At 40.5% G+C, this 15,808-nt stretch overlaps 1 protein-coding gene across 1 annotated transcript; it reads right to left on the bottom strand.

The window, feature by feature from the left end:
* Positions 1–1,396: 1,396 nt before the first annotated feature.
* On the bottom strand, positions 1,397–14,602 carry LOC143889276 (MA3 domain-containing protein). The gene is made up of 4 exons (XM_077393457.1): positions 14,344–14,602; positions 5,149–5,604; positions 3,769–3,863; positions 1,397–3,378 (listed from the first exon to the last, which is right to left on the bottom strand). The coding sequence occupies exons 2-4, from the start codon at positions 5,360–5,362 to the stop codon at positions 1,549–1,551; spliced, it is 2,139 nt and encodes a 712-aa protein (XP_077249572.1). The 5' UTR covers positions 5,363–5,604; positions 14,344–14,602; the 3' UTR covers positions 1,397–1,548.
* Between the last annotated feature and the right edge of the window lie 1,206 nt (positions 14,603–15,808).

Below are 15,808 nucleotides of genomic sequence, written 5' to 3'. Positions count from 1 at the left end.
AATGTTGGTTCCTTGTCTTAGCAGTCAGATATAAGAGATTATAAATTTAGGCTATTGATATAGGCACTACCATGTTTTGACAATGGGATGAACTTACCCTGTCTTTTATTATTTAACCAGCTTGTCTTTTTATCAGTTATTACAATTCCTAAAAATGCTCTTAGAATCCAATCAAAACAGAAAAGAATTGGCTGTCTTTTATTAGCTATTACAATTCCCAAAGATCTCACAGCAGGCAGTCAAAACAGAAAAGAATAGATGAGTTCATCCCATTATCAAAATATAAATATGGGAGTGCCAATACCAGTAGCCTAAATTTATGGAGCATTGATTATAAGGGCCCCACTTGTACAAGGAAACCAAAGTTAAGAGAAGGATTCTCTACTAAAAATGCAACTCTACTTAGTTATTTAAACTTTTGAATGAATACATTATAAGCATCAACAGCTTAAAATTCTATAGTTAATCACCTCAAGAGAGTCAACAGTGAGAAAGAAAACTATCCCTAGTTTGGTTCAGTAAGCACCCCTTGAAATGAGAAAACATATGCTCAACGAGCCAACCAAAGCAAAAACAGAGGATCCAAGAAAGAAGCCAGCCAACACAAGCACAAGCTAAATGTCATATCTAACTACAGAATGATCCAGAATACTCATTTGTACCAATTTTTTGGGCACAAGTGATCATTACAAACATAAAACATAGTAAACATCATTGTTTTAGCATCATTCAAAAAAATAAAAAATCATTGTTTTAGGAAAGTGAGATATCAGCCCCTTTTTTTACTTGGGACAGCCAGCAGCAGTGTATCTATGACTGCTGATGTACTTCACATGGGAAGGATTCAACGGACCTGGTTGCCACATGCACTGCAGTTGGCCGTCCCATGCAAAGAAAAGGGGCGCATTTATCATATCCCTTGTTTTAATACAGGAGACTTTTAAAAAGGTAAAAAGGAAAAAAAGTTATCAGCAATTTCTGAGGCACCATTCAATGTAAGTCATGTTACAAGTATTCTTCCGAATGGTTGAATTACCGGTGTCGGATTCCAATATTTAGGATACGCCGCAACACTTCTAAATCAATTTACCACATGTTTTGAGTTTTATCCATCCTAATAGTAAGTTTTTTACATGGATATTAGACATTGTATTTACTTAACCTATTAATATTAAATACATTATTTGTTATAATCAAAATTTTATGTTAAAAAATTCAAATTTGAGAATGCGAGATAGCAAATTTGAGAATTGATTAAAATATTTTTGGTGAATGCATCTTTCTTTCTAAGGTTTGTTGAATCCGACACTCAATATCCGTGTCGAATTTCAACACTCTTACCCGTACCGATGCAACATAGAATGTAAGATACCAAAATTTTAAGTTAATACCAATGAATGCTAAGGTTTTATTTATGAATTCAAAAAATTAAGATATTCATTTACATGAATGAATTATCAAGTGAAAATGATATCCACACAACTTTATCTTTTACACTTTTCTAATTAGTTGTTAAAGGCCGTTACCAACATCTAATCAGAGAAGTGTTTAATAAATACCATTCTCGACTGCATGTCCAGATCTTCCGTATGGAAATGATGAATCCAGCCACCCTTCAGTCTTTGCTCGTTCAACATAACGGGCATATTGTGCTCCAGCGTCCGGTATATCCAAAGACAAATCATCCATAGAGTCAGCCACTCTCCCAAAACCCTTAGCCATCTGATTTGTAGTAATGAGCCCCACATTAAAGCACTCACCCAACAAACCCCACAGCCTTTCATTTTTCTTCTCCATAACTGTCACCAATGCCTTCTTAACAACCTCATGGTGAAAAAATGGCATGCCAAGCTCCTTTATACAGCGGCAAGCTTCCCACGCATCCCCACCAGAATCATACTCCTCCAATAACTTTCCAATCTTGTCTTTGATGTCTTCAATTTCCCATCCACTTCTACTGCTCCCTCCGCCACCCCAACACCTCAAAATCCTCTCGCCAGAAAGTGGGGCCCGGAGCAAGGACTGTGCCATTTGAAGTGCTTTGGTCCCAACAGAGTCCTGACCTATGCACTGGCTCCCAATCTCCTCCAAATGTAGTGGGGCCAACACTTCATCAACCACTGCCCTTGCTAAGAACATCGCTAGATCCTCGACAAAGACGGGAATATCCAAAGCAGAGTCCTCTCCAGACTCAATCAACATAATAAAACCATTTACGACATCATCGGCTGGAAAACACAAAGCAGTCAGCAAAACAGAAGCCATCTCTTTCTCCCTGTTCTTTCTGTCCATCGCTAGAGTTATCAACTTTTTCACAAAAATAGCGTTTAATCCAGGGGTTGAATCACTATTTTCTGATTCCAAGCTACTAATTACCTCAAAAACATCCCTCGTTAAGAAATATTCCCGAACAATAGACATAGCCTTCATCTTGAAATGTCTAGCCATGTTATCTTCTAGTTGTTTCGCTGGTTGGATAGAAAGTGGTTTCAGTGACGAGGCACACAACCAGCCTTCAGATGCAGCCTTGGAGATCAAGGATTGCAAGAGATTCCTTGCACTTAAGATATCAAGTGATAAGTCATCGATGGTATCGATAAGGCGACCGAACCCTTTCGATATTTGACTTGAATTAATCACCCCTTCTTCGGCAGCTTCCTTCAACAAATCAAGAATACGGCCTTCGGCCGCCCTTCTCTCCATTGCTAGTACCAGTGCCCTCTTAACTATTTCGTGATGAAAGAAAGGGACTTTCAAATCTTTGATGCACAAGAAAGCCTCTTTCTTATCGCCGCTTACTACGTACTCGATCAGAAAATTGGTTATCTTAGCCTTCACATCTTCGACTGTTCTGTTCTTACTCCCACCCCATTTGCGCTCAATTATCTCTGCATGTAAAGGGGCCGATAAGTAGCCCTTTTCAGTCCTCTTTATCACTTCAATCCCTTTTGAGTCCTTTGATAAGGACATCATTTGTTTAGTCAAAAAAGCTGGAGGAAGAATGTCATCAACCACGGCCCGTGCTATGAAGAGAGCAAGGACATCTACTGTATCCGGTATATCTACAACTAAATCATCGGCAGACTCAATTAGTTTGCTGAAACCTTTGTAAACTTGAGGAGGATCGATCACATCGGCATAAAGTGTAGATAGTAAAACTGCAGCCATTTCTTTTTCTTTGTCATGCCTATCCATGGCCATGGAGACGAGCTTTTTGACAAAATAGTAAGCATGGCCTGGAGAGCCTAGATCTCTTAATTCATTTGCGGTTGAGATGACATCATCAGTTGCAAAGTATTCTTCCACGACCACAGTAACCTTCTTTTTGTAGTCCTCGAAAGCTCCTGGTGATTTGCTAGCATTTAACTGTAAGTTTTCCTGCAAAAATGGGAAGTTATGAATGAGAAATTGGATACACTGGGAACTAGAATTATTACTGATCATATGTAGGCACATACAAAAGTTTCAGGTGTCTGGCCGGTTCCAGAAAGACAAGTTACTTTATTTACAGAATTGGTAGAAGTTCCAGGCATTGGTTGGACAGAAATCAACCACACCTAGGAACTATGATAAGCTCAGTGTATTGGGCATGTCTCAAAAGTGTCATGCATTACATCTAGGCTTTATTGTCAAAATAAGAACTTGCAACTAGAAAACTGTAAAAAATATAGGCATAAGAAAAGCGAAAAAGAAAAGAGTCGAAGAAGATACAAATAAATCCATCCTATTACAGAAAGAGAGTGAAAAGGTGTAAAATTAGTTGGATACCTCATTGCTATCATAGTTCGGGTCATTAGGGTCAGGAATACCATCATTTCCTGTATCAAGTAATCCTCCCCATGTGCCTTTTCCGCCTGAGCCACCTGTTCAGATTTTTTAAAATTAATTAACAGAGATGGAAAGAGCAATGAAACCACATTAAAGTGTTAACAAACTATTTAATAGAATATCCAATAAAAAAAGAAAATATAAAAAAAGATGCAAAGAAACATGATGAAAGGATATGTTCTGGGTCGGTCTGGCTAAAGAACAGAAAGAACTTAACTATAGAAACATATACACATTTTTGTCAATTGGGTCATAATGAACCATTTTAATGTACCATTTCCTCTTCACCCAACCATAGATTCCCCATCATACTTGACTTTGTGGGCTTTAAAGTGAGCGAGACTGAATAAAGCCCCCATGGGGCTGAAAAATAGAATGGGCTGAAAAGCAAAATGAAGAACAGAAGCACAATAAACAAATACCTGATACCAACAAATAGTTATACATATACAGGAAAGATTGCATCACGAAAGGTGCCAAAGGGTTGAAAAATTTTGAGTAGGACTTATGGCAATCTTTTTTATAGCTGATTTGCAAGAAACAGGATTTTTTTTTTTTTGAAAACTGACTTTTATTACTATCAAAAGAGGTACAGGAGGGGGACAAGCTGTCCCCGAAAATGGGTACGGGACTGGTTTTGTGGAAACTACTTCCATATGCTATCATATGGAATATATGGTAGGAAAGGGACAATCACATATTTGGTGAAAAAGTAAAAAGTATGTACCGGATTGGATTGGAAACAAAAATCGAACTCGTTACATGGGTGAAAGAAAGTAAGGGGATCAACTACGGACTAGGCAAGAAACAGGATTTACCACAGCTTAAAAACTAAGTCAATCACTGAATCACCCGAGCCGACTTAGTTTTACCGTCGATGAGTTCTCGTTTGATTCCACATTTTCCCTATCAAGTAAATTAAAAAAAAATTCATTAACTCACCCTAGTTAATAAAAATTTGACTGTGCCACTCATTGAATCACCCAAGTCAACTCAGTTTTACCATCTAAGTCCAAAATTTTAAACTCTGGGACTTAAAGTGATATGGTGTAGTGCATAATATTCCTATCTAATAATCATAGAAACATCCTTGCTACACATATATTATGCCATGTTCCCAAGGCATTGGTTGGTACAACTTACAAGGAAGGTGGTGCCATTTCCATATAGCTGAGGTGATTTAGTGAAATAAAATGGGTGTTTCTTTCTTCTACAAATGATGGAGGTATACAGATCCAATTGAAGGAAAAAGGATGAAGTTAAATATCTTATGTTTTTTGAATACATGTGATTCAAAGTACAGAAGGAATACCATATTACCTTTTTTGGGACGGCCATCTCGTCCAGAATGTGAATGCCTATCATCCTTGGCTGGACTCCCTTTGTTGGATCCCTGCTTGCCGTGATGTGTCTTAGGGGACCTTGGGGACGTGGAAACTTCCAATGGTGAAACAGCTATTGGATCCACACTCTCCGACACAGACTTAAGTAGTTCTTGATGCTCTTCTGATAAAAAACCATCATTGAGCTCCATCAGACAAGAATAGCGAATTCCACTCAGAGCTCCTTTATTTCAAAAATCCAGGCACAACAGCATTCTTCTGAAACAACTACTGACAGAAGAATCGATCCAGATGCTTTGGAATTCTCATAAAAGCGGCTTCCATACATCTGTCATGACACGACATTGCTTAACTTTTCCACACTATTTTTTAGGTGCCTACTACTTCTCTTTGCAATGAAACAAAATTTAATGAATTTTGATATCCGTTGCCCCTGCTCCAGGAAAAATTTATCAAAATTAAAAATATAAATTTGGGAATAGATACAAACGAAATAAAGTACGAATTAAGAGAAAATTGTAGCTCAATCAAAAGCTAAAGTGATAAGACTGGTCCACTGATCCAAGGAAAACTTCAAACAATAGAAAACAGTGAATAAGCTAGAATGAACTCGATTAGGAATAAAACTTAACTCTAAATTCAAGTAGAAAGAGCAATAACCAATATGGGTTTTTACCGTTCTAACAAACTGACCCATTTTTAAGACATGCTTACTACATTTCTCTTTGCAATGTATCCAAATGAATGAATCTTGATAAACTTTGTCACTGATCCAGATAAAGCTTATCAAAATTAAAAAGATAAATTTCAGAATAAAAACAAATATTATATTGCGAAGTGATATATCCACCCCTTTTGATTACTAGGGACACCCAGCAGCAGTGTACGTGGCAATCAGCCCCATTCAATCCTTTTGACATGAAGTACAACAGCCCCTCTGCAGTCACTGATACACTGCTGCTGGGTGTCCCTAGTAATAAAAAGGGGTGGATATATCACTTCCCTATTATATTTCATTCAGAACTGTTAGAATAAGCCTATATGCCTATGGGCATTTTAGTCATTGTAGTTATCGTACAGCTTCTATTATATTAATAAAAGGGTGAGGGGGAGATACCCAACTCACACACTTTCTCTCTAATCTCTTTTACAACATGGTATCAAAGCCCTAGGGTTTCTGATCCCTAGGGAAACCTTTACCCTCCATCTTCTCCATCAACCCTAACCTAACCCTAAACCTAAACCCTCCCCCTTCTCTCTCTCTCTCTCACCTAACCCTAACCCTAATCTGCTACAGTACCGCTACAGTGACGCTATAGTACCGCTACAGTACAGCTACTTCAACTCTCTTTTACCCCCCCCCCCCCCCCCAAGCACCCCGTCGCCCCCTCCCTTTCAAACCCAACCTACTCCACCTATTATACCCTCTAAAACCCTCTTTTAAATCGTAATCTATTTTCTGGTCTTGCATTTCATTGTTTTTCTTTGCTGAATGTGCTGATCTTCTTTAATCCTCTTCTCCATTTCTCTTTCAGCATCTTCCTGGTTCTTTATGGGTTTCTCTATACTCATGTCCTGCACCTTTGACATCGCCATATGACTCTTTCTATTGATTAGTTGGTTCTGCCTATCTTTCTCTCCTTTCTATTTGCTGTTGCCGTTGGTAGTGGTTTCTTTGTTCGTCTATATTTATTGTCGTTATGGATCCTCTCGTCATTGTTGATCCCTCCATTGGCATGACCACTGACGTTAGTGCCTCTACCCCAACCTCGGCCCCTTCTTCTTCTTCTTCTTCTTCTTCTCACTTGGCACCTGTGGAAAATTCTTACCCACAGTTGAATATTGCCAAATTTGATGGAACTAACTATTTACCGTGGAAGGTTGCGATTGAGACTTACCTACTTGGGCGAGGCAAAGTTCGTTTCCTTCGTGAGGATCCTCCTTCGCCTAAGGATCCTACGTATACTCGATGGGAGCAGGAAGATGCATTGATACAGAGTCTTCTATGGCAGAGTATAACTCCTGATATTTATTCTACTCTGATTCTTCTTCCGACTGCGAAGGAGATCTGTGATCATACTGCAGTGACGTATTCCGGGGTTGAGAACATCACTCGTATATGTTCCACTTACTCTGAGTGGATACAGCTCTGTCGTGACGACATGTCTCTTGAGACTCATTACGAGAGGTTCATCTCTTTATGTCAGTAGCTTGATGTCTTTTTGCTACTCACTTCTGATATTAATGTTCTCCGGTGTCAACGGGAACATATTCGAGTGGTGCACGATCTTGAGAGCCTAGGCCCAGAGTTTACCCATCTGCGCCATCAGATTCTTGGTTCTGGGAACATTCCTTCATTGCGCGAGACTTACTTCCGAGCTCAGCAGTGCGTTAGCGAGACTCCCTCCCACCCTACTTCTGATCGTTCGGCTCTTACAGCATATGATGGTGGTGGTGGTGGTACTCATCCTTCTCGGGGTGGTGGTTCTTTTTCACGAGCTCATGGCCGCGGTGGCTGTGGTGGTGGTCATGTTGGGAGTGGGCGTGGCCGTCCTTATTGCACCCACTGCCAGTGCAATGGCCATGTCATTGAGACTTGTTACACATTGCACCCCGAGCTCAGGCCACCTCGATCAGCTCACCTCAGCACTTCTGTCCCATTTGACTCAGTCGTCTCTGCCCCTGCCTTGCCACCTGCTGATGACTCATTCTCCTTTACGCGGGCAGACTATGAGGAGCTCCAGCGCCTTCGACAGAGTGCTTCACAGGCCACTGCGGGCTTTGCCCAGCTAGGTAGTTCACATACTACATTAATTTCTAGCTCCGGGTCATGGATCATTGACTCAGGAGCCTCGAACCATATGATTGGTAACTCATCACAGCTCTCTTCTTTTCGCACTTTTCCATCTGCTTTTCAATCCATTACTTTAGCTGATGGTTCCACTACACCTATCACTGGTATTGGTACCACATGTCCTTCGCCTAATCTTCCGCTATCTTCAGTATTGTGTGTACCTAAATCTCCTTTTAGTTTATTATCTGTTAGCCAAATTACGAAAAATCTTTCTTGCTCTATCTCATTCTTTCCATCTTACTGTCTTTTTCAGGATCTTTCGACTGGGAGGACGATTGGATCGGGTCGTGAGGTGGATGGCCTATACCGTCTTGACTGCAGCCCCTCTTCGTCAGCCTTACACAGTTCAGTGGATGCCTTTTAGTGGCACTTGGTCTCCCATCACTTCAGCGCCTCCGGGCGACATCCTTAGTTCCCTCTTCTGTCACTCCATTTCATTGTCAGTCTTGTGAACTCGGGAAGCATCATAGAGTGTCTTTCCCGTCTTGAGTTGTCACTAGAGTAGATAGTTTATTTCAGCTCGTTCATTGTGATGTATGGGGACCTTCTAGGGTCGCGTTGAATAATGGATTTCGGTATTTTGCTGTTTTTATTGATGATTACTCTCGAATGACGTGGCTGTATCTATTGAAAGACCGCTCCCAGGTCTTCTCTGCATTTCAAAATTTTCATAATGAAATAAAAAACCAGCTTAGTTGCAGTCTTAAATGCCTACATACTGATAATGCACGTGAGTTTTTTTTCTGATACTGGTGGCTTTCAAGATTATCTCTCCTCTCATGGTATTATCCATCAATCCTCTTGTGCATACACCTCGCAGCAAAATGGTGTCGCCGAAAGGAAACTGCTCTATCTACTTGAGGTGGCTCGCACTCTCCTCTTCCAGATGCATGTTCCTAAAACCTACTGGTCTGACGCCATTCTCACTGCTTGTTTCCTCTCCAATCGTCTTCCATCTTCGGTGCTTCATGGGGATTCTTCATTTCACATCGTTTATCCACATCAGGATTCATTCCCTCTTACGTCCCATGTCTTTGGTTGCGTTTGTTTGTCCATCATTTGGGACCTGGCCGCAACAAGCTTGACCCTCGGTCAGAATGATGTGTTTTTCTGGGTTACTCTCGCACCCAGAAAGGATATCGTTGCTATAGTCCGTGTCTGCGCCGTTGGTATGTATCAGCTGATGTGACATTTTTTGAATCAGAATCATTCTTTGGCTCTACCTCCGTTCCTCATGTTGTCAGAACGGAACCTGATATGACCATTTCTCTTCCTGTTCTTCCCCCTCTTCCTCCGACTTCCTTAGCACCTCCTCCTGCTTGGCCCACTGGACAGGTTGATTCGTGTGCTCCTAGGGTGGATCGTCCCCCTACTAAAGTCCAATATCAACGTCGTCAACAACAGGCACAACTTCCTCACACCGACAAATCGTCTTCACAGGCAGAGATCTCTTTACCCTCTCATCAAGTACCTTCATCTCCTGTAGTTGTTTCTAACTCTCCTATTGCTTCACGTATTCGTTCTCATTTTACTGCTCACCCCATTTCTAATTTTGTCTCTTATGATCGTCTAACTCTTCCTTTCAAAAGCTTTGTCTTGTCTGTGTCTTCTGCTGTGTTACCCCAGTCTCTGGATGAGGCTTTTCATCACCCATGATGGTGAGCTGCAATGGATCTTGAAATGGGAGCTCTGCATTCTAATCACACATGGCATCTAGTTTCTCTACCTGCTGGTGCTCGTCCGGTAGGATGCCGTTGGGTGTTCTCCATTAAATATCTATCTGATGGCACCGTTGATCAACTGAAGGCTCATCTGGTGGCCAAGGGCTACACTCAGACATTCGGTGTTGACTATCATGAGACGTTTTCCCCAGTGGCGAAGATTCCTTCCGTTCGGATTCTCCTCTCCCTTGCAGTAAATATTGGATGGCATCTTCACCGGTTAGATGTGAAAAACGCTTTTTTGCATGGCGACCTCCTTGAAGAGGTGTATATGGAGCAACTACCAGGTTATGTTGCTCAAGGAGAGTTGTCCTCATCAGTCTGTCGCCTCTAAAAAGCAATTTATGGGTTGAAGCAATCACCGCGTGCATGGTTTGGCAGATTTAGCGAGGCAGTTATGAGGTTTGGCCTCAAGCAGTGTGGTGTGGATCACTCAGTATTCAGTCATCAGTCCTCAGCAGGATGCATTATGTTAATTGTATATGTCGATGACATCATTATTACAGGGAGTGACTCAGGGGGAATTCGAAAACTGAAAGTCTTCCTACAAAAAGAGTTCACGACAAAGGACTTGGGACGTCTCAGATATTTTCTTGGGATAGAGGTTGCATATTCTTCTAGTGGTTTGTCTCTATCATAGAGGAAGTACGTTCTGGATTTGTTAGAAAAGACATGAAATCTTGGTGTGAAACCTGTAGCTGCACCCATGGATCCAAATGTGAAGCTGGTTCCAGAAGAGGGTGAGTTGTTGAAGGATCCTGCTAGGTATAGAAGACTTGTGGGCAAACTTATATATCTTACGGTTACTCGCCCTGATATATCCTATGCCGTTGGGGTGGTTAGCCAGTACATGACCTCTCCTCGTACTTCGCATTGGAATGCAGTGGTTCAAATACTCAAATATCTGAAAGGTGCACCAGGAAAGGGATTATTATTCAAACGACATGGTCATACACGAATTGAGGGGTTCTCGGATGCTGATTGGGCTGGATCCCCTGCGAATAAGAGATCGACTATCGGGTTATGTACCTTTGTTGGAGGTAACCTAGTTTCATGGAAAAGTAAGAAACATGATGTCATTGCAAAATCAAGTGCAGAGGCAGAATACAGAGCCATGACGCATACTACAACTGAGATTATTTGGTTGAGATCACTCATAGCTGAGATTGGTACTGTGTTTCCTTCGCCGTCACAGTTGTATTGTGACAACAGAACAACTATCTATATTGCGACGAATCCGGTCTTTCATGAGAGAACAAAGCATATTGAAGTTGACTGTCATTTTATTCGTCAGAGAATCCAGAAAGGGGAGAAACGCGTTGTATTTACTCGTTCTGCAGAACAGTTGGCTGACATGTTTACCAAACCATTAAATAAATCAAAACTGAGTGACATATGTAACAAGCTAGGAATGTACAATTTATACATTCCAGCTTGAGGGGGAGTGTTAGAATAAGCCTATATGCCTATGGGCATTTTAGTCATTGTAGTTATTGTACAGCTTTTATTATATTAATAAAAGGGTGAGGGGGAGTTACCCAACTCACACACTTTCTCTCTAATCTCTTTTGCAACAAGAACAAAGCTAAAAGTTTAACTCCAAATTTAAGTAGAAAAGGGATCCGTTTGGTGCTTCATGGGAAATTCCCTTATCTTGCCTGACCTCCACCCTAAGGTGCTTCATGCGATCCATTTGGCCATGCTTGGCCTGGACTCTCGCTGCCTTAGTGCACTTCCATTGGAGAGGTGTTTTCTGTGACTTTATGAGTCCTGACATCACACATGTCGGGAGGTTTGACCACCCGTGGGGTTCTGCTCTTTGAATGGTCGGCTTGGTTGCACTCATGGTGCTGGTTTGTCATAGCCAACGGTCTCTGCTTGGCGTGGGCAGGCAAGTAGCCTGGGTGACTATTTTCACCATTGCTTGGAGGCATAGGTGATTTGCATCCACGTTCCGAAGTGGCGCCAAGGTGCTTGATGATAGGTGGGAGGCGAGCACATCGCCTGATAGTAAGCACAGAAAACACCCAATATTTCTTTAGAAAACATTTGTAGGCAAAATCTCGGATCAATTTGGAAAAATATTTCTACTAGGTGAAGGTGCAGACTCTCAAATTAGTATTGGAAGGAATCCCAGGTCAATGCATACATTGGACTGGGACAGCAAGCCAGACCAGGCTGCAACAAATTCTGAAGAACCGAGATTTCAGTCGCTCTCTCTTTGGGACAGTCCAAGCATGACCTCGAATTTGGAACCCTAATTTTGATAGAAGAAATATTGATAGGATGCATGGACCAAGATTGGGTCCTTTCTGCTCCCATATTGAAGAAACTTTCTTTCGTTTATAGAAATGTGAGAACACATATAGATAATTATTCGTCCCTAGAGGTATGGGGCTGATTGGGAGTAGTGGCAATGGGATTTAATAGGATGGAGCAAGATACAGAGGGAGAGAAGGAGAGTCCTGTTTTATCCCACTTAAAAATGAGGGGGAGAGATGCCCCCACCCCATGGGCACCTGGTCCTGGGGTGGTGCGTTCACCTTAAAATCATAGAATGTGAGTCCTATTTTTATACCACTGACGTTCTATTACTAGTCATGCATCAGTAATAGAATGCCAGAGTCATATTTTTACACCACTGGCATTTTTTTTTCTTGTCAGTGGTCAAGAGAATCCATACAAATCATATGAATACACAGAAATATTGTATACACTCTCGATCAAGGGTCTTGGCGTTGTAAATGCATATTGTAGCCAGATCATATGAGGGACACAAATCAATGGCAACAGAATCCACACAAATCATGGAAGAACACAGAAACCTCAGAACATGTCAAACAAACAAAAAATGATTGTAAATAAATTTCAGAATAAAATTAAAATACAGAAACATTATTTCATTGGAGGATCACAATCATTTTAAATGTTTTCAAGCTCTTCAAAACCTAGCATTTCTCTGATTTAAGTAACATCACAACAAAACTATTTGTTTCAAGAAGCAACACCTAGCAATATTTGTTAATTTCCAGAGCAATCTAGCACATATTTTTGTGGCATTTCCTCTAAGTGATAGAACACAAGAAGAAGATCAACGATGATCACAATCTGAAACACGATGATGACAATCTCAAACACCTAGAACAAATATTAAAACATACAACCTTGATACAAATCCAGGAAAACCAATCACAACAATCACACACTTCTTCAGCTGCAATCAAAGAAAATTATTCAAAAAAAAAAAAAAAAAAAGCATTCTGCGAATCAAGTCAATTTCCCACGGATCAAGACAACCAACCCGAACACAAAAACAAGAATCCCTATCACTACCATGGCACACCTCTTCAGCTACACTTCCAAAGGAAACTATAAAAAAAAGGATTCCACCAAACAAATCTATTTCCCACAGATCAAGAACAATGCTGATAAATTATTAAATAGAAAGCTACTTTAGACAAGAAACCCACATGAAATAATCAGAAGCCCTATTCAAGGAGGGGGAAATTATAGTCAGTGATCATAGCATTCTCGCCAGGCATTTCAACATATCTAGGCAAAATTGCACTCCATCAAAGAATAAACAACCCAATCTAGAACATAATTGCAGAAAACACACATATTAAAGCGAGGAGTTTTTATATTGTGCCCGACCGTCAAAATCTCAAGGGCTAGGTGGCAAACCACTTCCCCTTGGATTTTGATCTGGTCAAAACACCTTTTTTGAGTGTTTTGACCAGATCAAAATCCAAGGGCCGGTGGTTTGCCACCTAGCCCGTCTGATTTTGACGGTCGGGCATCATATAAATTCTCTAAAGCGAGAATATTGCTGAATAGAATGAAATACAAATTAGTCCGAAAACACAGCAAATGAACAAAGAATTGAGTGAGGAAAATGGAAAAACAAATGCAATGCTGACTGGCATCCTAAAAAATCTGATCTTGACCGATACTAGGGCAAACAATGTAGGTAAACAATGAGTGAGTTGGGCTAAGTCCTCGACAAATTGTCTAACATTAGGAACAACTGTATGAACCAAAGTATCTGTGCAATAGTTGTAAAGTTTTGAAATCACCGTCTTAAATAAAAAAATTCAAGACCAGATCGAATCATCGAACTGAGTTAGAGAGTTGTTTGACACCAACTCCCAGTTGAGCTTCGAAACCCAATAGAGTGAATGAGTTTTTGAACCATGAATATGATACCAACATGAAGATCTTGTTGTGGCAAATCACTAGCATACACATGACCGTTTTCAAAGGCCTTATTAGATGGGAAATGGTACAAAAATCATATCTACTGAATGATCCTAACCATCAAAATCTAATTTCATCCTATAATTTTTCCCATTAAAATCTAAGAAAAGCTTTCTATAGAATCCAATCTAAGAGGATTACATAACCTGAAAATCACTGTTATCCAAAAATCTTAACATTGGGCTTTTTCCTTTTTTAGAAAATTAATGAAAATCAATGGGTTTTTTTTTTTTTTTTTTTTAATACTTGGGTTTGGTAAGAGAAATCTATTGTAAAGAAAAAAGAACCAAGATAGAACAATTCTATACAGAGGAGGAGAAGAATACTAGAATATACATACCTTAGAGCAACCTTCACCTCACAGTTACCGAAAGAGCCCTCAACACCAGTTCAAGAGGAATGACATTGCATGAAGCCCTTTTGAAATATGCTTCAAAATCCTAGCTAAAAACAGGGAAATGGAAAAAAAAAAAAGGAAAGGTATCGATGGTAAAAATGAAGATTTGGATGTGGATTATCAAGAAAAGGTATTATGCTTACACAGATTTTCTTAGAGAGAGAGAGAGAGAGGAAGAGACTACTTTAGGAGAGAGAGAGAGAGAGAGAGAGGAATTGGAAACGAACTCGTTGGGGCGCTGATAAATTCCCCCTCTGGAGTCGGCATTTACCGCCTTTAACGACGTAAACCGTTATTTTTACCATCGTCTAAAAGCAAGTTAGGTACAACTGTATAGGTACGGACCAACGGACCAGATCATAAGATGATCCAAACCGTCCACGTGATGGGCCACAACGTAAAAAGGTTGTGCCCCAAAAATCATTTCCATAGGATGATCCGAGCCCTCCGATCTATAGAGGTTTCCATAATAAGCAGTTCTTCTTTAGATCGGAGGGTTGGGATCATCCTATAGAAATGAGTTTTTGGGCACACCCTATTTACGCTGTGGCCTATCACATGGACGGTTTGGATCATCCTATACAGTGGTCCATGCAGTACCTTTTGAAAAATACGGGACTATAAGGGCTTACACCATATAAGAACTCAGGTAAGGACTATCCAACCATTCAATTTATCACCTCCATTTTTTGGAGCAAGGGAAAAACCCCAATAAATTCCAGGGTTTAGTTTCATCTTGTGACCTACATTTTTTGGGGCATGGCCTATGTACTGTTGGGGCCGGAGAATGATATGGTTTAGATCATCAGTCATCTACTACATAAGAAACTTCAAATTAGATTATTAGGACTATTTTACAGGGAAATTTTATCCAGGGCACCGGCGATGTTACGTTCTTAACTTTAGGTATGCTCGTAATAACATAGTGGACCCACATTTTGTTCATCCGGACCGTGTTAAGGTATAAAAGATTAAATAACGCTTTCTCCAACAGCTTAAGTTTTTGGAGTTACTGGTAGTTTCACATGGTATTAGAGCAAATGCCTGGGCCACACGTGAGGAGGAGCTTTTGGGGTAACTGGTAGTTTCACATGGTGACAGAGCAGGTTCAAACCTCCCGAACAGCAAAAATCCACATGCAATATAATGGCCAAACCCAAAAGAGGGGCCACACATGAGAGGTGAGTGTTAAGGTATAAAAGATTAAATTATGCCTTATCTAACAGCTTAAGCTTTTGGAGTAACTGGTTGTTTCACAGACCGTACATCTGATACGACCTATGTCGGCTCTCCCGCTAATTGGACTCAAAGAAGATGTTTTCTGATTTGCTGCACTCCTATAGGTAACAGCGGGTATTGTGATCTCCGCCTTTGATCTATTGGATTTTGACAATCCAAAGTCCCTGTA

This window comes from Tasmannia lanceolata, unplaced genomic scaffold (genome assembly GCF_043159265.1).
Source record: "Tasmannia lanceolata isolate RefF3 unplaced genomic scaffold, GAP_Taslan_0.1 ptg000013l, whole genome shotgun sequence".
NCBI lineage: Eukaryota > Viridiplantae > Streptophyta > Magnoliopsida > Canellales > Winteraceae > Tasmannia > Tasmannia lanceolata.
This window is presented reverse-complemented; position numbering and strand designations above follow the sequence as displayed.